Raw genomic sequence first — 25598 nt, 5'->3', positions numbered from 1 at the left:
AGAAGACAGAGGACCTAAGTTGTGTGTTTTCCTTCAGTATGATTTGGGTTCGTTGCTTCTCTGAGTGAGGTGGTACAAACTCCTTGGCATACTCTGTTCACCTTTGAGGATCCTGATTGAATGCCAATGCCTTGTCTTAAGTTTAAGCTCCCTAACCCTTACTACTAGCTGAAGGTTTTGTCTCTGCAGGTCAATTGCAAACTAATAGGCAGAAGTTATCTGCCTTCAGGGATAAACCCCATCTTTCAAGCTGTCTTCTTGCTTGATGCTTCCTGCTGCTTTCTTGCTTTTGTTTCAGCTCAAGTTTTTGTTTTGTATCTGCCTTGAGTGTAAAGGGTATTTTTTTTTTTTTTCTCTTTCTGTCTTGAGTGTATAGTGTAGAGGGGGTTCCTGTCTTGAGCGTAGGCCTGGAGATTTTCCTTATATGGTACAAACCAGCAATGAATTAAGAGGTCTGTTTTCTCCAATATCTAGTGTTTTGTACTGGGAGAACACTTTTAAAAAGGATCTATTCCACTGTAGTGCCAAAGTACAAATTTATTTGGATTTATTTTTTGCCATCTTATTTTTTGCCATATTTCTTTTTCTATGTTATGCTTCTTTCCCACCTTTATCTCTCCTCTTGTCTTTTGGTATCAGCTGGGTTTTCTATTTAATCATATATTTTTCCCTTTACTGATTTGGAATGTGAATGTTACAAGTAAGTACTTTTGATTATCCTTAAACATCTAAAAATGCTACCTTCTTTCCAAACAACACAAAGGTATTGAAAAAACATTAATTCTAATTAAATTCCACAAGTTCTTTATTGAATCTCCACATTGGATATTATTAGTATTTTATATAGTCAATGTTTGTTTAGATTTGCCCAAACGTTTATCTTTTTTGATGGGACATGGTGGGAGCTTACCTTTTTTCTTGTGTGTCAGATGTTCCTTCTAGGTAAAATTCTTTATACTTTCTGAAATTATGTCCTTAGAGCTTTAGATTTAGAACTGACATCTCTTGAGCTGTTCTAAGATAATATCTTTCCTTTGGAGATGTGCAGTTTTTATTATATGTCTAGCTGTAGATTTATCATGCATTTAGGTTTATTCTGAATCTGTAGATTTGTGTCTTCCATCAAATCTGGATTGTTTTCAATATTAAAAAACTTCTATTTTAAAATCTGTATATAGAAAGGTACATAAACATAAATGGACATGTTAATGAGTAATAGTAACAACTGTGTAACTATACAAGTCAAGAAATAAAACATATCAAGTAATCAGGAAGTCCAGAGTTTTCTTTGGGGTTTCATTACGTAGGCATGATTTATCTTTACTGTGTGATTGAACTTAATCTCCAGCTTCCCTCCTCTACCTGGACATCAGGCTGGCTCAAAGTCTCAACACCCTAATCATGGTTATTTTTTTGACATGAGCTACCTCCATCCTAAATCATCTTGTTAGCATTAGCTGTCTAGGGCCCACTGTGGGTCACATCATTAGCATACACTTTCAGGGCTTACCATGAATAATGAAGGCACTCCTGTTGTTTAGGAAATTCCATGGGTTTTAGGAGCTCGGTGTCTAGGAACGCTGAACGAAGACCAGACCGATTGTACTACAGTATCTTTTTTTTTTGAGATGGAGTCTCACTCTGTTGCCCAGGCTGGAGTGCAGTGGTGTGGTCTTGACTCACCACGACCTCCATCTCCCGGGTTCAAGTGATTCTCCTGCCTCAGCCCCCTGAGTAGCTGGGATTACAGGCAGCTACCACCACGCCTAGGTAATTTTTGTAGTTTTAGTAGAGATGGCATTTCATCATGTTGGTCAGGCTGATATTGAACTCCTGACCTCGTGATCTGCCCACCTCAGCCTCCCAAAGTGCTGAGTTTACAGGCGTGAGTCACTGCCCCGGCCCTACTATAGAATCTTTTAAAATAAGTTTTGAGATGTCTTATGGTCCCCAAAGTGATCTACTTTAGTAAATATACGTATGACTTGACTGACAATGTGGTTATGCTAAGGCCATTCTAAATTGAAAATATCATGAGTGGCCGGGCGCGGTGGCTCAAGCCTGTAATCCCAGCACTTTGGGAGGCCGAGACGGGCGGATCACGAGGTCAGGAGATCGAGACCATCCTGGCTAACACGGTGAAACCCCGTCTCTACTAAAAAATACAAAAAACTAGCCGGGCGAGGTGGCGGGCGCCTGTAGTCCCAGCTACTCCGGAGGCTGAGGCAGGAGAATGGCGTAAACCCGGGAGGCGGAGCTTGCAGTGAGCTGAGATCCGGCCACTGCACTCCAGCCTGGGCTAGAGCGAGACTCCGTCTCAAAAAAAAAAAAAAAAAAAAAAAAAAAAAAAGAAGAAAATATCATGAGTTAAATACATTTAATACATCTATGAAACATCATAGCTTAGCTAGGCCTACCTCAGACATGCTCAGAACAACTCACTGGCCTACAGTTGGGCAAAATCATCTAGCACGAAGCCTGTTTACAGAGCCTGGACCAGGTGGGGTGGTTCATGCTTGTAATCCTAGCACTTTGGAAGGCCGAGGTGGGTGGATTGCCTGAGCTCAGGAGTTCGAGACCAACCTGGGCAACATGGTGAAACCCCATGTCTACTAAAATACAAAAAGTTGGCATGGTGGCACGTGCCTGTAATCTCACCTACTCAGGAGGCTGAGACAAGAGAATCGCCTGAACCTGGGAGGCAGAGGTTGCAGTGAACCAAGATCACGCCATTGCACTCCAGCCCGAGTGACAGAGCAAGACTCCATCTCAAATAAAACAAAACAAAAATAAAGCCTGTTTTATAATAAAATGTTGAATATCTCATGTATTGTGCTGCAATTTCAGTCACTGAATAGAATTAACAGCAGATAGTACTGGAGAAAAAATTAGTACACTTGAAGACACAGCAATAAATTATTCAGAAGGAAACAGAAAAAAAATAAACAGCATCTGTGAGCTATGAGACAGCTTCAAGCAGGCTAATATATGTCTCTTCTTTTTTTTCTTTTTTTTTTTTTTGACAGTTTTGCTCTTGTTGCCCAGGCTGGAGTGCAATGGCACGATCTCGGCTCACCACAACCTCCACCTCCCGGGTGCAAGTGATACTCCTGCCTCAGCTTCCCAAGTAGCTGGAATTACAGGCATGCACCACCAGGCCCGGCTAATTTTTTGTATTTTTAGTAGAGATGAGGTTTCTCCTTGTTAGTCAGGCTGGTCTCGAACTCCTGACCTCAGGTGATCCGTCCACCTCGGCCTCCCAAAGTGCTGGGATTACAGATGTGAGCCACCGCGCCTGGTCAATGTATGTCTTATTCAAGTCCCCAAAGAAGAGAAGAGTGTGGGAGATGTAAAAAATATTTGAAGAAACAATGGAGAAATTTTTCCAAATTTGAGGATAACTATTAACCCACAGGTCCAAAGAGCTTGGCAAATCCCAAGTACAATAAACATGAAGAAAACTATACCAAGGAATATCCTAATCAGAACTCTTAAAACCAATGATAAACACCATCCCTTCAAAAAGACATACTATTAGAGAAAAACAAACAAAACCAACAATTTTGAAAACATTGGAAGCCAGAAGACAGTGGTCTAACATCCTCAAATGAAGTAAAGAAATAGGGGAAAAGTCTGTTAACTTAGAATTCCAAACCCAGCAAAAATATCTTTTTTAAAAAAAGTAAAATAAGAACATAAGGCATACATATGAAAGAACTCATGCCCAGTAGACCTACAGTACCTATAAAATTAGAGGAAGTCCAACAGGCAGGAAGAGCACACCAGATGGAAATACAGATCTATATACAGAAATGAGGAGCACCCGAAATGTAGGTATATTTAAAAGCTTTTTTTGTTTGATACTGGAATACCTTTCCAGATGCCTTTGCAGCCAGATGTGAACAGTGTTCCATTTCTGGCTAATGAGATGTAAGCATCTTTGTTGTTCATCTCTATCATTTTGTCATTTCAAAAATGTTAAATAAATGGAAGAATGCACTATTTAACCTTATGAGATTGGCTTTTTCATTATTATTCCCCTGAGATGATTCCAGTTGTTGTGTGCATCGATAGTTTGTTCCTTTTTATTACTTAGTAGTATTCTGTGTATGGATTTCCACAGTTTAACTCTTCACCCATGTGGGTTGTTTCAAGTTTTTGGCTATTTGGAATAAAGCTACTATCAACATTTGTGTACATGTTTTTGTGTAAATGCTTTCATTTCTATGGGATGAAGAGTACAATTGCTGGGTTGTACAGTAAGTATTTGTTTGATTTGCAAGACACTGCCGCACTTTTCCAGAGAAGCAGTTACCATTTCACATTTCCAGGTGTAATGTATGAGTGATCCATTTTCTCCAAATCCTTGCCACCACCTGATGTTATCACTATTAAAAAAAACTTAGCTATTCTGGTAAGCTTGTACTGATATGTGACTTTACCTAATGGCCAATGATGCTGAACATCTTTTGATATGGATATCTTAGTGAAATGTCCATGTCTTTGTCCCTAATTAGATTATTTCTTATACAGTTGAGTTTTGAAAGCTCTTTATATATTTTAGTTACAAGTACTTTGTTGGAAATGTCTTGCAAATAGTTTTTTTCCAGTCTATCACTTATCTTTCCATCTTCCTCTCAGGTCTTTCACGTAGTATACCTTTTTTTTTTTAAACTTTGATTAAGGTCAATTTGTCATTTTTTTCTGTTAAGAATCATGATTTGGTGTCAAGTGTAATATCTCTGCCTAGTTGTAGGTTCTGAAAATTTTATCCTGTGTTTTTCTTCTAAATATTTTATAGTTTTATATTGTGCATATAACTCCATATTCCATTTTAAGTAAATTTTTGTACTTAGCGTAAGGTTAGATCAAGGCCTATGAATGTCCAGCTGCTCCAACACCATTTGCTGAAAGGCTGTTCCACTGAATTGTTTTTAAACCTTTGTCACCCAGCAAAGGTGATTTAATATACTCACGAGAACAGTTTATTTTTACCCATTCCAATGCTCTTTTCTTTCTGAAGACCTCTGGATCCTATTTAATCTTCATTTTTAGCAGGCAGTCCTGCTGTTCAGGTGTAGTATGAGAACTGGGTGGATGTGTTGGTTCAGCCTTGAGCCCTGCCATCACCACTCTGGCAAAAGTAGAGCACAGACTACCTCTCATTGCAGATGGGTGAGGTGGCAGTTCAGCTCCGCTTCTGGCCCTGCTGACATCCTCCTGGCAAAGGGAGGCACTGATTTGCACATCCTTTTTGCTTCCCAGTGGGACTGGAAACTTACCTCCCCGATGGAACCTGATGACACAGGGGAGGTGACAAGGAAGTGGAGTGCTGCCTAGGCCCGTGGCCTACCTCTTTGTTTCACCTTGTTGATACCCAGGTGGGAATGGAGGCTCAGGTCCCTGCTGAACCCTGCTAACACCAGAGAGGGTATATTGTTTCCAATGGAAACTGTAACAAGTTTCCACAAATTTAGTGGCTTAAAAAAACAAATATTTTGTCTCATAACTCTGGAGGCCAGAAGTCTGAAAGCAGGGCCACACTCCTTCTGAAAGCTCTAGGGGAGAATCCTTTTTCACTTCTTTCAGTTTCTGGTGGCTCCAAGTGTTCCTGGGCTGTGGCTGTAAAACTCCAGTGTCTACCTCTGTCTTCACATGGCTTTCTCCTGTTCTCCATGTCTCTATCCTCTGTGTATCTCTTATAAGGACATTTGTTTTTGGATTTAGGGCCACCAGGATAATCCAGGGTGATCTCATCTTGAGGTCTTTAATTATCTTTGCAAAGACCGTTTTTCCAAATTAGTTCACATTCACAAGTTCCAGGGATGTGACATGGACATTTTTTTTTGGTGGGTCACTGTTCCCACTACACCCTGATGGAGGGTGGGGATGGAGGCTTAGCATCCTGCTGGGCCTTGGTGACTCCAGGGGTGGGAGTAGGGGTGGGAGAGGGTAGTGAAGCTCCCTGGTCACTAGTCTTTCTTTGCACTACCTAGTTGCTATGGGTTGAATGTCCCTCTGGTTTTATGAATGGATTAATGTTACTATCACAGGAGTGGTTTTGTTATAAAAGTGAGCTCTCTCTTGTTCTTACCCTCATGCCATGTGATGCCCTCCACCATGTTATGATGTAGCAAGAAGGCCCTCACCAGATGTCGGTACCAGGCTCTTGGACTTCTCAGTCTCCAGAATTGTGAACTAAATAAACTTATTTTCTTTATAATTATTCAACCTGTGGTATTCTGTTGTAGCCACAGAACATGGACTAAGACATTGGTTAAGTCTCGTTGCTGCCAGCTGGGGGTGGAAGCTGTCTTTGTCAGTGGACTTCACTTATACTACCTATATTACCTCCTGCTTCTGCTGAGTGGAAGACAGAAAATCAGCTCCCTGCTTGATCAGTCTACATCACCTGAAAGGGCAATCAGTGCTGCCTACATCTGCCAGGTAGAAGATGGGAGATTAACTCCCTGCTCAGCTTTGCAGACACCATAGGATAGGGGTGTGTCAGGGCATTCCCATCTGCTTCTGTGGGATGGGGTTGGGTAGGATGGAAAAGTATCTCCTTGCTCTGCCACACTGAAACCGTGGGGGTGGCTTGTAGGTTGATGCTTGGCTGGTGTAGGGTGGGCATTATAAAAAAGTGTTTTTGTTCTGTTAGGTGCCTGGTCCTATGACTAGGAGGAGAAGGCTTTTCATCCATGCAGTTGTGTGTGTGTGTGTGTGTGTGTGTGTGTGTGTGTGTGTGTGTCTTTCCCACCTGGGATATGTGGGAGGCAATAAGGAAACCCAGAGAACTCACTGAATGTCATTCCTTAAATCCCAACGTCCATAGATAGCTTGCTGCATTCTTTCCACCTATGCTTGAGTTTTCCTATGCTTATTTGTTGTGTTATGTGCAGGGTCTTTAAGTTTTAAGAGGAAAGACTTGGGAGGAATGGGCTATTGCATCTTGGCCACACCAGAAATTGTTTGATGACTCATTCCATTTAAAATTCTAAATGTCATTGGTCATACATTTTAGTGGAATTCTTTTCGATTTTTATGTTCATTTTCCCTACAATTCTCAATTTAAGCAGTAAGTGAAAGAAAAACAATTTAAAATATATTTTAACCTTTAGTTAATGCTGACTTCTGACTGCATCTGCTTTCTTATTGGTTCTTATACAGAGGATTTTACAGGGACAAAAGCAAAAGATGAAAATATGCTAATAACACTTGTTATTTAACATCATTCTTATGTGAGATTAAAAACTGTATTTAATGCCATATTCTTGTACAACTATGAGTTCTTATTTTTATGAACTATCTTCAGCAATGTGTACAAGAATACTGTTTAGAATAGTTTAACAGTATTATTTAAGCATGTTGACTTAGAAGTAAACTGCAATAACTACTACACATGATTTTATAGCAGAATGGCCTCATTTCTTCTTTTGGTATCATGAATGACTATTATGACGAAATCCACGTCCTGATGGAGTTTTGTGTGCCTTTATTCCATCTTTTGCATTGAGGATGAAGTTTACTAAGTTGGAAGGCATGGTTTTTTCAATTATTGATGGGGACAATTTTCCTCTCATTTCTGTCTGGACAAACATCACTAGTTTGGAATATGCTGGGTTTCTGTAAGCAAAAGAAGAGTTAAAAAAAGACAAGAAATTTTTAGATTTACCTACTGAATTTACAGGTTTTTGGAGAGCAGGATTCTTATTCACCATTGACATACTTAAAAATTGTACTTAAAAATATTAAGTGGCTAGAATATTTCTTAAAATCTTCAGTTTTAGGCACCCTTTCCTTTTTGTTATTTTACTGACTTTTAAAAATTCTAACAGTAATGTATGCTTATTATGAAAATTTAAACAATATAAATTTTTCATAATTAAAGAAAAATTTCCCTCCCTTATTTCCCTTATCCTGTTTCCCAGAGATAATCACTGTATATAGTTTTAATTGTTATCTTTTCAGGTGACTGTCTATATATATATGTGTGTGTCTATATATACACATATATATACAAAGACAGCATACATATGTACATCAATGAATATGTACTCCACATATATAAATAGAGTTTTATTTTTTTAATGGAGACATTTTTCTGCAACTAGTTTTATTTTTATCTTATGAACTTCCTTCTGTGTCTGTACATACAGATCTACTTAACTGTTTTTCATGGCTACAGACGGTATTTCTATTCTATTTAACAGTCCTTTTATTGACTATCATTTAGGTTGTTTCTCACTTTTGGCTACTGTAAGTAAAGCTGCAATAAAATATCTTTGTAATGTATCCATTTATGCTGTTTTTTTTTTTTTTTTAAGACACAGTCTTACTCTGTTGCTCAGGCTGGAGTGCAGGGTCGTGATTATAGTTCACTGCAGCCTCGAACTCCTGAGTTTAAGCGATTCTCCAGCCTCAGCTTTCTGAGTGGCTGGGACTACAAGCATGCCCAATCATGCCTGGCTAGATTTTAAAAATTTTTTAAAGAGACAGGGTCTCATTATGTTGCCAAGGCTAGTCTCAAGCTCCTGGCCTCAAGCGATCCTCTCACTTCGGCCTCCCAAAATGCTGGGATTTCTGGTGCGACCCACCTCACCCAGCCCCATTTACACTTTTATAAATACTTATAATTTCTAGGTCAAAGGTTTGTGCATTCAGCTTTTTGACATGTTAATTCCAACTGCACTCTAAGTGGTATTTTATATTCTAGCCCATGATCTTCACACTGGGGTAGGAAAGGATGAATACTTTTAAGAGAATAAGTTTTCAAATCTCTAACTTCCATATGCATTTTTTCCTTAATCTGATGTGTAAATATGTCTCTGATGGAGATGTGGGCTTTTTCTTTCCTATCAGCCTGTTCAAAATCGCCCTTCTCTTGCTTTATACAACAAAGGCATACCTGTTATCCACACTAAATAGTACTATGGTGCTTTACCTTGGTATGTAAAAATCTTTGAGATGCTAAAGGGAAAATCTGATTAGAAGCAGGTTGAGAAAAAAATATTTTCCAAGTCATGCCATTTTTTTTTTTTTTCAGTAAAACTGAAGGATCTAATTGAGCTGTCAGCTGACAGGTCTTTTTTTTTTCTTTTGAGACAGAGTCTTACTCTGTCACCCAGGCTGGAGTGCCGTGGCATGATCTGGGATCACTGCAAGCTCCATCTCCAGGGTTCAAACGATTCTCCTGCTTCAGCCTCTCGAGTAGCTGGGACTACCGGCATGCGCCACCATGCCTGGCTAATTTTTGTATTTTTGGTAGAGACGGGATTTCACCATGCTGACCAGGCTGATCTTGAACTCCTGACCTCAGGTGATCTCCACACCTCAGCCTCCCAAAGTGCTGGGATTATAAGTGAGAGCCACCATGCCTGGCCAGGTCTTTTTTTAATGATAAATATTTTTTGATGATAGGTCACTACATAATTTATGGTATATAATTCATAAATTTTTATATAAAAATAAAAAATATTTTTATATAACTGAAATTTATTTTTATTTATTATTATTAAATCAGAAATTATTTAATTGACAGTGCTGGAATTATACTCTCCATTTTAACACATTTATGTTAATAAATGTTCTTCAGTTTTCTTAAAATGAAAGCAGTAGTAGACTTGATACTGAATGCTGTCTTATTTTATCAGTAATATACACCCACAGTTAAATGAAATGAGTGTAATGGTTAAAAGCGTGGACTCAGGAACTAGTCTGCCTTGGTTTGAAACTGAGCTTTGCTATTACCTATATATAACCTTCAGATAATCTCTTTGGGCTTCCACTTTCTTTCCTGCCCATTGGGCACAGTCATACTACCTACTTTATGGGGTTGCTTTGAAGATCAAATGAGTCAATATATGCAAATTGTTTATAACAGTGCCTAGCACATAGTAAGTGCTATTTCAGTTTTGCTAATAATAAAATATGTGTTTCTAATAACAGTTTGCATTATGTTTAATATTTATATATAAACATTTTTAATTTTGATCAATATGTAATGATAACTTAATCCAGAAGGCATATATATATTTGTAATTGTTAGACAGTAGAGTTATGGGAAGTAAAACAAATTTTAAAACTTTAAACACATGTCATTTTTGCAAAGAATTAGGATGACTATGAAATAATTCAAACCATAAAATATATTCTATTAGAATAAAATTATATGAGGGGAAAAATAAAAATGTGAGTTCAAGGAGGAAAGGAATGATGTAAATTTTCTGACTGTTAAAAGTTGTATTTATTTTAAAGTGGATAATTTAATGGTGGGTTTCAAGTTATGGTATTTATAATCTACTGGATATGTTTATAAGGATGATATAACCATTTTTTTAAAAGAGTCAATGTTTAGCACATGCTAGGAATTGTACTTTTCATCAGTGTAATTTACTTTTCATCAATGTAATCCCTATGAAAAACTTTAATGTCAACTTAAAAATGTGCAAGGGAGAATATAGTTGTATAAAATTTTCAAGGAAGACTACCGTTCCAACAAATACTGTGAGTGTCCATTTTCTTATACTTTTCTCCATGCAAGGTTTAGACTATTTTTACAGTGCCTCAAATGGCTAGATTGAGAACAGAGTAGTTCCCTCTTATCCTCTGTTTCACTTTCTGCAGTTTCATTTACCTAAGGTCAACCCATTCCAGAAATAAGAAAAATTCATAAGCCTTAAATTGCACATTGTTCTGAGTAGTGTGACGAAATCTTACACCATCCTGCTCTGTCCCACCCAGGATGTGAAATCATCCCTTTACCAGCGTATTCAGGCTGTATAGGCCACCCACCCATTAGTCACTTAGTAACCTCCTTGATTATGAAATCAAAAAACCATGGTGTATACATAGGGTTTGGTACTATCCATGGGTTTAGACATTTACTTGGGGTCATGGAACATATCTCCATGGATAAATGGGAACTGCTGTCCTTACTAGTAGTTTGTATGGTCTTAAATCTTTCTTTGTGTTTACAATGGTTTTACACACATAAGAAAGCCTTTCTAATATTTACTGGAGTGCACTTCTGCATTGACAAGGTGCAAGAAGGGGACTTGGCCAGTGAAGCACGCTTTAAGGTGTAAAATTTTCCAACTGTAGTCCGTGCCAGCGGTTGATTACCTTGCTGAGTTGGTGTAATTACCCTTCATTTGTTTTGTTTTCTCTTGCTATGGAGAATAAAATCTTGGCCATAGATTCAAAATTGACAAATGGGTAGAAAGACCACACATTGTTATTATTATCTATATCAACAATCCTGTACATTAACGTGAATAATTTTGAGGTTTTTTAGTTTTCCAATTCAGTAGAGGAAATGTTAAGGAATACAGGTCCAAAATTTAATTTCATTTGGGCTTCATTCACATACATTTTTTTTTCTTGTACTGAAACACTTATATCTAACCAATGCATCTGTTTTCATGTGCCAATATCTTTTACTTAATAAAAAAATTTAGCAAACATTAAAACTTAAGGAACTTATGAAATGATATACACTGAATTAGAGTATATGCTTTTACAAAATATGTATATTTTATGCTGCCATTTTATCCCAAGGCCACCTTTAGGCAGTGACTCATCTCTGATTTCTTCAGCTTTTCTTTTATCTGAATGTACCTACTGGATCTCATTTTGCAGGTATCTGCTCTTAGTAAGTAGTCCATTAGGAAGAATTCATTCAAAGTAAAGCATTCATTACTGATAAATGTGTGTTATAATTCTAGGAAAGTTTATTTTTAATTCATAAAAGTTCCTTAATAATTTACAGAAATGACTCTAATGGAGAAATAGAAAACATCAAGGAAGCTTAACTGCTGGGAAATGTTTGTGTGTGTTTGATTGTTCTCAGAAACCTCAGATCATACTTTATAGGGAAATATCCATTCTGATTATACTTAAAATGAAAATGATTATATGATGTTATTTTAAAAATCATATTTAGGGGTAGTTTTTTTTTTTTTCCCCCAACAGAATATGCTGGTACATATTTCTACTGATGAGCTAGGAATCTTGAACTAAATCACAAGTTGAACTAAAAAACCTGTTAAAATAAATAAGTACAAATAACACTTACTCTTTCATTGGTGAACATACAAAGCCACAAGGATGGTTATAACCACGGATATAATTTGAAGATGGAGGATATTCTGGAAAATCCACACTTTTAGCTAAGAGATTTTAAAAAATTAAAATGAAACCTATTTCACAAAGAGGAAAAATTATTTCCAGCAGTATATTTTTAAAAATGTATAATATAGCATTTAAGTTGGTTAATAGCATTAACGTTAGTTTTATATATGTGAATGTTTATTTGCACATATGAAGCCAAAATTGAGAAAATACCAGTATCAGCACTATTGTCTTCATAAATTTTTTCCTGCTAATATTTCTAAAGATGCTGTCAACTTCTGTATACAAGAAAAATGGTTAAAAGTATCACTGAACTATTTTCTGAGATTTGAAGCAAAAGATAGCTCAAATCTCAGAAAATAGTTAATGCCTATAACTAACTTAAATCTCACTGGGTTTGAGTGAAGACCGTTAACTGGCTTTGGGTGAAAACTATTCTACTAGGGTCCTGGGTTCATAGATTTTTGTGTTAATCATGTTTTTTTTTTTTTTTTTAAGTAAAATATTTGAAGCGGTTAGATGGTCTGTCAATAACGATATTTTAAAATGCTCCCCTCTGCAATTCCCTGTAACTAACTTCACACTCTAACTGAAAATCAGTAGAGTTTATTTTAGCATTATGCAACATAGTATCTGTATTCTATGTGAATGCAGAGGGGGTTGGTTTATTATTTAATTTATGATAATATATATACTCTTTCTAAAAATATTTTAAAACATATATTTGTTTATTCTGTGCAACTGAATCCTGCTCTTATCAGAGAAGATGGATTTTCTGATATGATTTTAACATAAGCAAATCAATTCCATGGGAAATACAATGTAAAACACTAACTTGGGAGACTAGAGTTGTTGAATAAATTTTCCATTTTTATGACTTATATCATTATCTTGACAGAGCCTATAATAGTACTGCCAGAAGTGATGTTATTATAAAAGAATTTTTCCTCTGTTTGAAATATGGAAATTCTGCTTATCTTCTTTAAAAAAAAAAACTCTGTTGTAGTCTACAAACAGGTATGGGTCTTTCATGAAGCATATGGTGTGGTAGTTAGCACTTATTTTGGAAAATCAGAAAGAACTGAGTTTTAATTCTGGGTTACCTGCTTATTAGCTATGTAACTTAATTTCTTAACTGCTGAATTTCCATGAACTTCAGTTTCCTCACTAGTGAGATAATGCAAGCAAAATATTTAGCTTATAGCAAGGTACAGGGTAGGATAAAAAAAAGAAATGTTAAGAAAACTGTGAGTACTGATCGAAAATTCATTCAATGGAAACTTTTAAAGCAAATTCAATAGTGATTTGTGCACCACGTGGTTGATTACCTCTAGTTGTTGATTTTAATCTCTACTTCTTTTTTAGCTTCCCTCTGATCACTAATAATTATATAGAAATGGTCTGCTTTCAAAATGTGGAAAATAACAGATGTATGATCTGTTTAGACAGATTATTTTATGTTGTAGGCCATGAATACATTATATGTGCCCTCATTTCAAAAATGAGACAACTAAACATATATGAACATTATGAACATCAGCCCTTAGTGGTATGGTGAAGAAAGCTAACTGGATTTGAATGAGTGCTACGACGCAGTCTGGACTCTGAAAAGTAGAGTACTAAAGACATCTCGAAGGAACTGAAATCTTGCTAGGAAATAATAGTTAACAAAATGTAATTGTCCTTGGTCCCAAGTAGGAATAGTGAAATTAATTCAAATTATAGAGAAAAGCGGGCTCTATGCCACTGTGCTACCAAAGTTCCTTCACCATGAGTTATCTTAAGTTATCTGAGTCCATAGATCCTCATGGTATGGAATGGTATGTTTTGATCAATAATGCAAGTTAGAAAATTACACATTTGCATTTTACAGAGTGACACATTTGGAAGTGGGGATAGGGATATATCAAAACCTGCAGTTTCTAAAAGAAATAAAAGCACATTTATGTAAAGAGCCATCTAGTGGAAATTTCTTTAACAGTTTTATCAGTTACTGGATATGCTCATTATAAGCAATTCAAATATAAAATTATATCTAACAATTTTGTTTCTTCGTATTTTAAAAAGGTATACTTGAAGTTTTAGGCTACAAGTATCTATCTATATTCACTGCTACATGATATATGCTACAAAAGTCTAAGAGATGTTGTAAACATTGACCATTATGTAAATGGCACGTTCGGAGTGTCACTAGGCATATCTACATGATATGTGTACTTGTTGATCCCACTGAGTAAACTTAGAAAGGAAATAATTATAAATATAATTTATTTGAAGCTGTGAATAAAGGGAAAACATTTATTAATGGTTCATAGTAATTCCAAGATATGGGCAAAATGCTTCAACTTACAACTGATAATGTTCATATTTCCTTCATAGCGCTTGATGTACACTAAGTCGATAAAGTCTCGAGGGGAAATGGACCCCATGGCAAAACTTTGTGTAATGGTATGACATATGAATGTGTCCTGCAACAAATCAAACCATAAAGAAAACAATCATTATTTAATATCTATTCTCTACATTGTTTCCCTCCCAAACTTTATTGCATATGATTGACCTCCATTTGGAAAAAGCAGGGCTTTGAAATTTTAAGACCTCATCACCAAATCAGCTTGGATTTTGAGTGTTAAAGGAGCATTAAAACTAGGAGTGTAGAAAATTCAAGAAGCAATCTTGAGATCATCTACTGTTTCCATTTTTAGATGGAGAAATTGAAGCCTAACAGATTAAATCACATTCACAAACTAGAGATAAGTAAAGAAATAGAACCCAGGTTTCCTGATTCCCCATATAGCACTGTTTCTGCTACTCCACATAGGTTAAGTAATATATTCTGAAAAATACATTGATGTAGCACCCTGTGGTGTAAGGTCTAAAATTAAAGACCAATGTTGGTCTTGAATGGCCTAACTACACATTCCTTTCCCTCTTCATTCCTGCAGATAAGATCCCCTAGCCAAACAATCCTCCTTCTCAATAGGACCAGCATGGTTACTATTTATCCCTGTTTAGTGGTCTCAGTTCCCTGCTGGCCAATGGAATCATTCAAACAAGACAATCACATTCTTCTGCAGGAACTGGGGCTCACCCTACCCTGTTGACACAAAGGCTGCCTCCCACAGCCCCTAGGTGTTCACTCTGTTCCCATATTGCCCTGTGTTGCATAGTTTGTTCTCCCTTCTTGGTCTGTGATCAATGATTAATAAACTTCAGTCTACCTCACTTGTCCATTGGTGGGTATTATGTGTTTGACCATCCCCATAACCCTAGAGTGGGACTCTCTCCCTCACCAATAGGTTGAAGAAGAGGCAGTTAAGACACATCCTTGAACAGGCATGGTGGCACATGCCTGTAATTCCAGCTACTTGGGAGGCTTAGGTAGGACGATCGCTTGAGCCCAGGAGTTTGAGGCTAGAGTGAGCTTTGATCACAACACTGCACACTAGCCTGAGCAACAGAGTGAGACCCTATCTCTAAAAAGAATAATAATTATAAAAATAAATAAGTAAATAAAACATACTCCTGGAGATGAATACTATAAATCTTTACAGAAAGGGAAAATAATTCTAATTTAGAATTAGGAGACCAGGTACAAGTCCTGGTTCTACCACATATTGGCTGCATTATCCTTGAGTAAGTCACAAAATCTCTCTGAATTTGTTTTCAGGTTTTTGAATGTCACATCTAGTATTCTTTCTATTATACCATATGAATTGAAACAACAATAGAAATATCTGAAGTGCTAATCGAACTGTAAGATTAGTATTATAAAACGATGAATGAAATAGTTAAATTTTTGGATTTTCATTTGTGATGCCCAGTGGTTCTCAAATTGAATGTTCAAATCCCAAGAAGATCATGGACATGTGTTTTTTGTGGATAGGCACTTCCTCTCTACAAAATAAAACTGATTTACAAGATGAAGATCAAGGACTTTCTGCAAGATGAAACAGATTTACCTTCATGGGCTTTTCTACAACTCTTCTCTCCTAGATTTTAAGATGAGTTTAATAAAAGTAGGTAAAATTAACGAGTTCTAAATAAATGATAATTTGATGGCAGATATGTGGGACATTTATTTATTTATTTACTTATTTTTGTTTGATAAATGAAATACAGGTTGGAGACTTAAAGAACTAAAGGCCTAGTGATCTGAAATTTTACAAATGCAATCATTTGTGAAAATCATAAAAGTTAGTTTTATTCCATCATTCACATTTCTCATCTCTTTTAAATAGAGCTACTATTAGCCAAAAATCTAGGACTCATTTTTTAAAACAGCTTGAGTATAATATACATACATGAATTCACCTATTTTAAATATATAGTTCAATTAATTTCCCAAAGGAAATTTATTTGTGCAATTTCACCACAATCCAGTTTTAGAAGACTTATCTGATTCCTCTCTCCCTGCATCAGTAAGCCCTATTGACTCTATCTCTGTATCTTTGGGTTTCCTGACTTACCTCCCTCTCCATGTCTACAACCCTAGCACAAGCCACCATGATGTCTCATTTAGATTACTCTCATAGCCTCATAACTGTTTTTGCTGATTTCATTCTTACCCCCTTGTAATCCATGCTTCTTTCAGCAGCTGTCTCTTAAAAGTATAAATCAAATCAGTCACTTCCCTGCTTAAAACACACCAATGGCTTCCCACTGAATGTATAGCAAAACTTCTCCCCCTGACCTTTGATACTTTAGCAGAATCTGATCCCAGCCTAACCTCTCACCTCTTAACAACTCTTCTCCTTGCTTTTTGTGGTCAAACCCCACAGATCTTGTTTATCTCCTGATTAAACACTGCCAAACTCTTTCCACCTCAAGGCCCCTGTATTTGCTTTCCCCTGTGTCTGCTACTCTCTCTCAGATCTTTGCATGTCTATCTCCCCAACCTCCATTTTGTTACCCAGGTTTCTAATGTCTCTCACTCAGAGAGGCCTTTCCCAATTCTCTAGCTATAAATTAACTTCTCCTGATTATTGCCTATACTATTATCCTTCATAACACTTATTCTTACCAATCCTAGCCTTCATTATCCGATAAGTTTTAAAAAATTGTTTGTTTATTATGTCTCTTCTGATGAGAATATAAGTTTTGTGAAAGCAGGGACAATTTCTGTCTTCTTCCCTTATGTGTCCTTAGTGAACTGAAACAGTATGGAGTTCACAATAGCTGCTCAAAAAGTATTTGTGAAGTGTGAAGTATTTGTGAAGTGGATTAATTATTCAAAAGAACATAAACATCAGTCTGGGAGAGTTTGGAACAAAGTCAGGATTCCCCCAGAAACAGGTTTCCTAAGACGGAGAAAACACAAACAACTGGAATGGACATATTACTGGAAGAGAGGAGAATCATCCCTCCATCCCTCCATCCCTCCAGTTGGTTATTTATTTATTTATTTGTTTTTGAGATGGGGTTTCATTCTTGTTGCCCAAGTTGGAGTGTGATGGTATGATCTTGGCTCACTGCAATCTCCGCCTCCTGGGTTCAAGCGATTATCCTGCCTCAGCCTCCCAAATAGCTGGGGTCACAGGCACATGTCACCACGCCTGGCTAATTTTTTGTATTTTTAGTAGAATCAGGGTCACCATGTTAGCTAGGCTGGTCTTGAACTGCTGACCTCAGGTGACCCACCCGCCTCTGCCTCCCAAAGTTCTGGGATTACAGGTGTTAGCCCCTGCACTCAGTCCCAGGTGGTTATTTTTACAATGGCTTAATAAATAAATGAGATATCTATAGTGTGCCGGACCAAAGTTTGGAATCAGTTATCCCACTTCTTCATCCTTGTTTCTAATTGTGATATGATTTGAATTTGTGTCCATGTTGTTGTTGGAGGATCAGCCTGGTGGGAGGTGATTGGATCATGGGGCAGACTTCCCAATTGCTGTTCTCATGAGTGAGTGAGTTCTCATGAGATCTGATGGTTTAAAAGTGTGTGGTACCTCCCCCTTAGTTCCCTCTCTCTCCTGTTCTGCCATGGTAACAGAAGAATTACCTGTTACCTCATGCCAAGGTGTTCCCCTTCACCTTCTGCCATGATTGTAAATTTCCTGAGGCCTCCCAGTCATGCTTCCTGTGAAGCCTATAGAACTGTGGGTCAGCCGGGCGCGGTGGCTCATGCCTGTATTCCCAGCACTTTGGGAGGCCGAGGCGGGTGGATCATGAGGTCAGGAGATCAAGACCATCCTGGCTAGCATGATTAAACTCCGTCTCTACTAAAAATACACACACACACACACACAAATTAGCCAGGTGTGGTGGCAGGCACCTGTAGTCCCAGCTACTCGGGAGGCTGAGGCAGGAGAATGGCGTGAACCTGGGAGGTGGAGCTTGCAGTGAGACGAGACCACCCTACTGCACTCCAGTCTGGGCAACTGAGCAAGACTCCGTCTCAGAAAAAAAAAAAAAAAAAGAACTGAATCAAGTAAACCTTTTCTCTTCATAAATTACCCAGTCTCAGGTAGTTATTTACAGCAGTGTGAAAACAGACTAATGCAACCTCTTTTTGCTATGTATCATTATTCCTGTCATTTCATTCATTTTTTCTCCTCCTGAGCTTTCATTCTGCCCTTACCTCATACTGATCCTTTCTTCTGTCTCTCTCTAAACCATACTTTCCTCTCACATTCTCTCTTCTCTCAACTTTCTACTCCAGTTACCTTTATTTTCTCTTTGTTTTTATTCTCTCTCTTTGTATCTATTTAACTGAGATAATGTATTTGAAAGTGTTCCTAAACTTCAACCTTCTATATAATGTTATTTCCTTACTTTATCTTTACTGATGTGGTTTGGTTCTGTGTCCTCAACCAAATCCCACCTTGAATTGTAATCCCCACATGTCAAGGGCAGGACCAGGTGGAGATAATTGGATCATAGGGGTGGTTTCCCTCCTGCTGCTTGGTGAAGAAGGTGCTTGCTTCTCCTTTGCCTTCTGTCATGATTATAAGTTTCCTGAGGCCTCCCCAGCAATGTGGAACTGTGTGTCAATTAAACATATTTCCTTTATAAATTACCCGGTCTTGGGTATTTCTTCATAGCAGTATGAGAACGGACTCATACACCTACTCTTAAACATTATATGCCGTGTGTTCTTTAAGTCCTTATGGTATGTGTCTGCATTGTTCCTCTTCTCATGATAGTGAGTGAGTTCTCATGAGGTCTGATGGTTTAAAAATGTGTGGCATCTCCCCCTTTGCTCCCTCTGTCTCCTGCTCTGTCATGGTAAAATGTGCTTACTTTCCCTTCACCTTCTGCCATGATTGTAAGTTTCCTAATATCTAATGTAATATGACTAAAATAAATCTACAGACTTCCCATCAATAAGGCATACTTAACCTTTGTTTTCCATGTAATGGAGGTGAATCCCTGAGTTCTGTTCCCTTATAACAAACGGCACACATTGCAAGAGAGGTTACCAGTTCAAAATGTAATAATGCATTTGCAAACAGAATAAAGCTAATTGGAATTAAACTCTTGGCAAGTAGGGAAGTTTTAAAGCTTTTCTAAAGACTTCAAGTCAATTTGAAACTATAAAATACTGTGTCTACATAACATAGTTTTAATAAACTCAACTCACTAAGGTATAAACTAAAAATATATTAATGTTCTAAAAGTCCAGTATTAAACAACAAATTACCGAATCAATCCTGTGTACTATATCGTATACTTGCAATGATTTATCCCATGTAATTCTCTCTCCAGTTTGGTAGAGGAAATCAGATAGTTTAGCTGCTGATTCTGGAATTATCCCTTCAACACGATATCTACAGTTAACAAAATCAAGAAAATCCAAAACTTACAAAGTTTAGTCTAAGCTGAAAATATAATACTTTCAAGGCATAAAGGTAGGCTAATTTAGCAAACAGCAATGAAGAAAACTTGAAGGTACTATCAGCAATTCAATACATTAATATTCAATTGGAAGTAGCAAGGTTTATTTAAATATACATTGCAATAAATACCTTATTTCAAAATTCATTTTTCTATAAGTAGGCTATTAGTTATTAAGTTTTTGGGAAGTCAAAAGTTACAATGGGATTTTTGCATGGTGGGTTGGCACCCCTAACTCCCACATTGTTCAAGGGTCAACTGTAATGCTTTATTGAAACACAGCCACGCTCATTTATTTGTGTGTTAACTCTGGGTGCTCTTGTGCTATAATGACAGAGATGAGTAGTTGCAAGAGACCATATGAGTTGCAAAGCCTAAAGTATTTACTCTCTGTCCCTCTACTGAAAAACTTTGCCAACCCCTGATTTAGGGTGTCCACTCAGTGGCTAATCTTTCATTTTCCAGTCACTTTGTAAAAGCAAGAAAAGTACAAATTACAGTTATATTATATGGCTGTAAGGCAGAAATTATTTTTTGTTCATGAACAATTAGAAGGTTAATAGCTGCATAAAACTAACAGTAACAAAGAAACAAAGAGGCCCAGCCAGAAGTTTAATAGAGAGAAGCAGGGAACATACAGCTAAAGTGACCCACTAAGAGCACACTCATCCCTGGGGTCTGGATGGCTGTGTTTATGCACAGGCTCTGCCTACTCAGTACCAATCAGGGTAAGATGTAATGCAGACTTGTAAGTATTCCCCAAGCCACATTCAGACTGATTAGCAAAGAGCTGATGCCTTACTGACTCAGGGACATAAGTATAGTACAACCTTTGATGCATCCCTGACGGGAAAATAATCTATTCTATCCACTGTAAAATAAAATATACTCATAGCTGGGTCTAGAAGACTGTGTATGCTGAAGGCTGCACCCTCTGAGGAGAGACTGGTGACAAAACTTCCAAGCTACCAGTCTCTAGCTAAATCCAGAGCAAAACCACAAAACTTCCTGAATTACAAAAGCAGTCTTCCATCTACATACATATTTGACAGTAGAAGGTAAAAATTACCACAAAATGGCTTATGTTGACCAAGGAGTGATCCATGGGAAGCCAAGCTAAAAGATAACTGCAAGTAAAAAGTCAGAGCAGAGATATCAGAGGCTACAGGCTGTGGGGGAAACAGACTTCACAGAATTAGTCCAGTTAAATCACCAAACAGATAAACAAATGATCAAACTCATAACCACAAACCCAGGATGGGTGGATGGAGTCAGTATCCACAGTTGCTACAATATTTTACCTAAAACGTTGTTTTCAACAAAAAACTGTGAGTCATGCAAAGAAACATGAAAAGTGTGACCTATACTTAGGAAAAACAGCAAGCAGGAGAAACTACATTTTAGGGGGCCTTATCACATAAAGATGTTGGAATTATCATGTACAAAATTTGGATGGGTGCGGTGGCTCACTCCTGTAATTGCACCACTTTGGGAGGTCAAGGCAGGTGGATCATGAAGTCAAGAGATCGAGACCATCCTGGCCAATATGGTGAAACCCTGTCTCTATTAAAAATACAAAAATTAGCTGGGTGTGCAGTCATGTGCTTGCAGTCTCAGCTACTTGAGAGGCTGAGGCAGGAGAATCACTTGAACCCGGGAGGCGGAGGTTGCAGTGGGCTGAGATCACGCCACTGCACTCCAGCCTGGCGACAGAGTGAGACTCTGTCTAAAAAAAAAAAAAAGTCAAAGCAATGATTGTAAACATGTTCAAAGAACTAAGGAAAGTAGGCAAAAAAAAAAAAAAAAAAAAAAAAAAAAGAGAGAAAAATAAACAGTGCCTCAGAGAAATGTGATATGCCATTAAACACATCAACATACACATTTTGAGAGTACCAGAAGGAAAGAACAGACACTGCACTCCAGCCTGGATAAGAGAGTGAGACCCATCTCTAAAAACAGGAGAGGATAGAGAAAAAGAAAAATATGCAAAAAAAATAGAAAAAAATAATAACTAAAATTTCTACAAATTTGTAGGAAAATACTACATTCAAGAAGTTCATTGAATTCTAAGTAGTACAGGTGGAAAAACATCCACCTCCAGATATATCATAGTCAAAAACCTGAACATGAAAATAAAAATAAAGTCTTGAAAGCAGTTAAAAAAAAAGGCATTAAATAGAAGGGAACCATAATAAGACTGACAGCTGGCATGTCATTAGAAACAATGGAGGTCAGAAGGAAGTAAATGACATTTAAAGAATTGAAGAAAAAAAGCTACCAAAAAAGAATTATATATCCAGCCAAGTTATCTTTCAAAAATAAAGGTTAAAAAAAGACATTCTGAGATAAAGAAAAACTGAGAGAATTTATTGGTAGTAGTCCTGCCTTACAAAAAATACTAAAGGGAAGTTCTTCAGGCGAAAGGAAGAGACACAAAATAGTAATTCAAATCCTTACAAATAAAGAGTTACAGTAACAATAGTATGTAGCTAATGTTACAAGACAGTATAATTAAATATTTCTTCCCCTTTCTTCTATTAACTGATTAAAGACAATTTCATAAAATAATATCTATAACATTTTATTGGGCTTATAACATATAGATATAATTGACAATAAACACAACAGAGGGGGATGAAAAAAGCTATATTTGAATAAAAAAATAACAGCAGATAGTAACTCAAATCCATAGAAACAAATGAAGAGAACCAGAAATGGTAAATAAGAAAGAACATATTTCTACAGCTATATTCCTATATAGATGTATTCTTACAGATATATATGTGTATTTAGATGGGTAAGACAGAAATATCTTTAAGGATGTTTGTATTCTCCTATTAACTTCTTTAAAATATAATATATAAAGCAATAATTATAACAATATGGTATTTGTAACATATGTAGACATAATATGAACAACAAAAAACAGCACAAAATGTTGGGGAAGGGACTGGAACTATATAGAAGTAAAGCTTTTATATCTTAGTGGAATTAAGTTTGTATACATCTGCAGTAGATTCTGATGAGTTAAAATATATATTGTAGCCCCTAGAGTTATTACTAAGAAAATAACCAAAAAATGTAGTTCAAAAAATTATTAAAGGAATTAAAGATGTTACACTTGACAAAACCTACTTAATACAAAAGAAGATAGTAAAAGAACAGAGGAACAAAATAGTCATGAGACATACAGAAAACAAAATAAATTTTTAAAATACAGGAAAAATGACAGACATAAATACAACCATATAACAATAACATTAGGTATGACTGGATATGACAGACATAAATACAACCACATAACAATAACATTAGGTGTGACTGGATTAAACAATCCAATCAGAAGGTAGAGATTGTCGACAGTATTTCTTTTAACCCCAAACAAGTTCCAACTATATGCTTGATGTCTACAAAAGATACTCTTTAAATTCAAAGATACATATAGGTGAATGTAAAAGGTTTTAAAAAGATACACCATGCAAATGGAACCATAGTGAGCTGAGGTGACTTTACTGGTATCAGATGAAGTAGACTTTAAGATAAAAACTATTAGCAGAGATAAAGAGGGATATATTATAATGATAAAAGGGTTAACCGGTTTGGAAGATGTAATAATTATACATATATATTCATCTAATGATGGAGCCCAAATACATAAAGGGAAAATGGACATATCTCAAGGGAGAAATAGATAATTTCACAATAATAATTAGAGACCTCAATAGGTCATTTTCTTTTTTCTTTTTTGAGATGGAGTCTCCCTCTGTCATCCAGGCTGGAATGCAGGGGCGCAATTTCGGCTCACTGCAAGCTCCGCCTCCCAGGTTCAGGCCATTCTCCTGCCTCAGCCTCCCAAGTAGCCGGGACTACAGGCGCCCACCACTATGCCTGGCTAATTTTTTGTGTTTTTAGTAGAGACGGATTTCACCGTGTTAGCCAGGATGGTCTCGATCTCCTGACCTCATGATCCGCCCACCTCGGCCTCCCAAAGTGCTGGGATTACAGGCGTGAGCCACCGCGCCAGGCCCAGGTCATGTTCAATAATGAATGAAACACTCAGAAGAAAATCAGCAAGAATATCGAAGACTTGAACAACACTAGATCTAAGAGACACCTATGGAATACTGCTAAAAATAGCGGAATACACATTCTTCTCAAGTGCATCTGGTACATTCTCCAAGAGAGACCATCATTCAGGCAATGAAACAAGTCTCAAATTCAAGGATTGAAATTTTACACAGTATTTTTTTCCATCACAGTGGAATTAAATTTTAACAACAGAAATTTGGGAAATTCACAAATATGTAGAAATTAAACAAAACATTCTTAAATAACCAATAAGTCAAAGAAGAAAAATTAAGTCAAGGAAAAATTAGAGAATAATTTGAGATAAATAAAAATGAAAACCCAGCATGCCAAAACTTACAGGATGCTGCAAAAGCAGTACTTAGGGGAAAATTTATAGTTGTAAATGTCTATCTTTTTTAAAAAAAGAAGTTCTGAAATCAATAACCTAGCCTTTAATTTTAGAAAACTAGAAAAAGAAGAGCAACCTAACCCCAAAGCTAGCAGAAGGCAGAAAATAATAAGGATTACAGTAGGAAGTACTGAAATTGAGAATAGAAAAATAAGAAAATCAACAAAAACACAAGTTATGTCTCTGAAAAAGATAAACAGAATTGATAAATGTTTAGCTAGATGGACTAAGCAAAAAAGGAGAATAGACTCAACTAAAATAAAGACTGAAAGTGAGGACTACTGACACTATACAAATAAAAAGGGTTGTAAGAGAATAATGATGTGTCAACAAATTAGATAGCTTAGATGAAAGGGACAACGTCCTAGAAAAACACAAATTACTGAAACTAATTTAAGGAGCGATAGAACATCTTAATTATCTATAACAACACAGAGATTGAATTAGTAATCCAAATAATCCCCACAAAAAGAGTCCATGCTCAGATGGCTTCACCGGTGAATCTGACCAAACATTTAAAGAAAAATTTTTACATAAATTCTTCACAAATATTCCAGAAAATAAAAGAGGAGGAAACATTTCCCAAACAAATTTTAGCTTCATATCAAAACCAGATAAAGACATCATAAAAAAAACTATACCCCAGTATCTCTTATGAATATATATGCAAAAACCTTCAAGAAAGTACTAGCCTACCAAATCTAGCAATGTATAAAAAGGATTAAAAACCATGACTAAATGGGATTTATCCTAGAACGCAAGGTTGGTTTACCCTATGAATTATCAATTATTATAATACACAATTTTAATAGGCTAAATAACAAAACCACATCATTTCAATCGATATGGAAAAAACATGACAAAATCCAACACCCATTCAGGATAAAGCATTCATAAAATGAGGGGTATAGGGAAATGTCCTCAACTTGATAAAGGGCATCTATGAAAAATCCACTGCTGCCGGGTGCGGTGGCTCAAGCCTGTAATCCCAGCACTTTGGGAGGCCGAGATGGGCAGATCACGAGGTCAAGAGATCAAGACCATCCTGGCTAACACGGTGAAACTCCGTCTCTACTAAAAATATGAAAAATTAGCTGAGTGCAGTGGCTGGTGCCTGTAGTCCCAGCTACACCAGAGGCTGAGGAAGGAGAAA

The 25598-nt window shown here is 36.8% G+C and overlaps 1 protein-coding gene across 6 annotated transcripts in view; it reads right to left on the bottom strand.

The window, feature by feature from the left end:
- Positions 1-7131: 7131 nt before the first annotated feature.
- The window catches only part of STARD6 (StAR related lipid transfer domain containing 6), a 44934-nt gene continuing 26467 nt past the window's right edge, over positions 7132-25598 (bottom strand). For 2 of the 6 annotated variants that reach the window (XM_033177684.1, XM_033177685.1), the window contains exons 5-8: positions 19775-19901; positions 14483-14600; positions 12077-12170; positions 7132-7626 (exon numbers count right to left, since the gene is read on the bottom strand). In XM_033177684.1, coding sequence (XP_033033575.1) covers positions 7443-7626; positions 12077-12170; positions 14483-14600; positions 19775-19901 — 523 coding nt within the window. In that variant the 3' untranslated portion in view covers positions 7132-7442. Of the gene's footprint in view, positions 7627-12076; positions 12171-14482; positions 14601-19774; positions 19902-25598 lie in introns of those variants that run through there. The other 4 variants (XR_004429142.1, XR_004429144.1, XR_004429143.1 and 1 more) reach the window with 3 other exon arrangements.

The sequence above is a fragment of the Trachypithecus francoisi genome, unplaced genomic scaffold, assembly GCF_009764315.1.
Source record: "Trachypithecus francoisi isolate TF-2019V2 unplaced genomic scaffold, Tfra_2.0 Lachesis_group19, whole genome shotgun sequence".
Taxonomy (NCBI): Eukaryota; Metazoa; Chordata; class Mammalia; order Primates; family Cercopithecidae; genus Trachypithecus; species Trachypithecus francoisi.
This window is presented reverse-complemented; position numbering and strand designations above follow the sequence as displayed.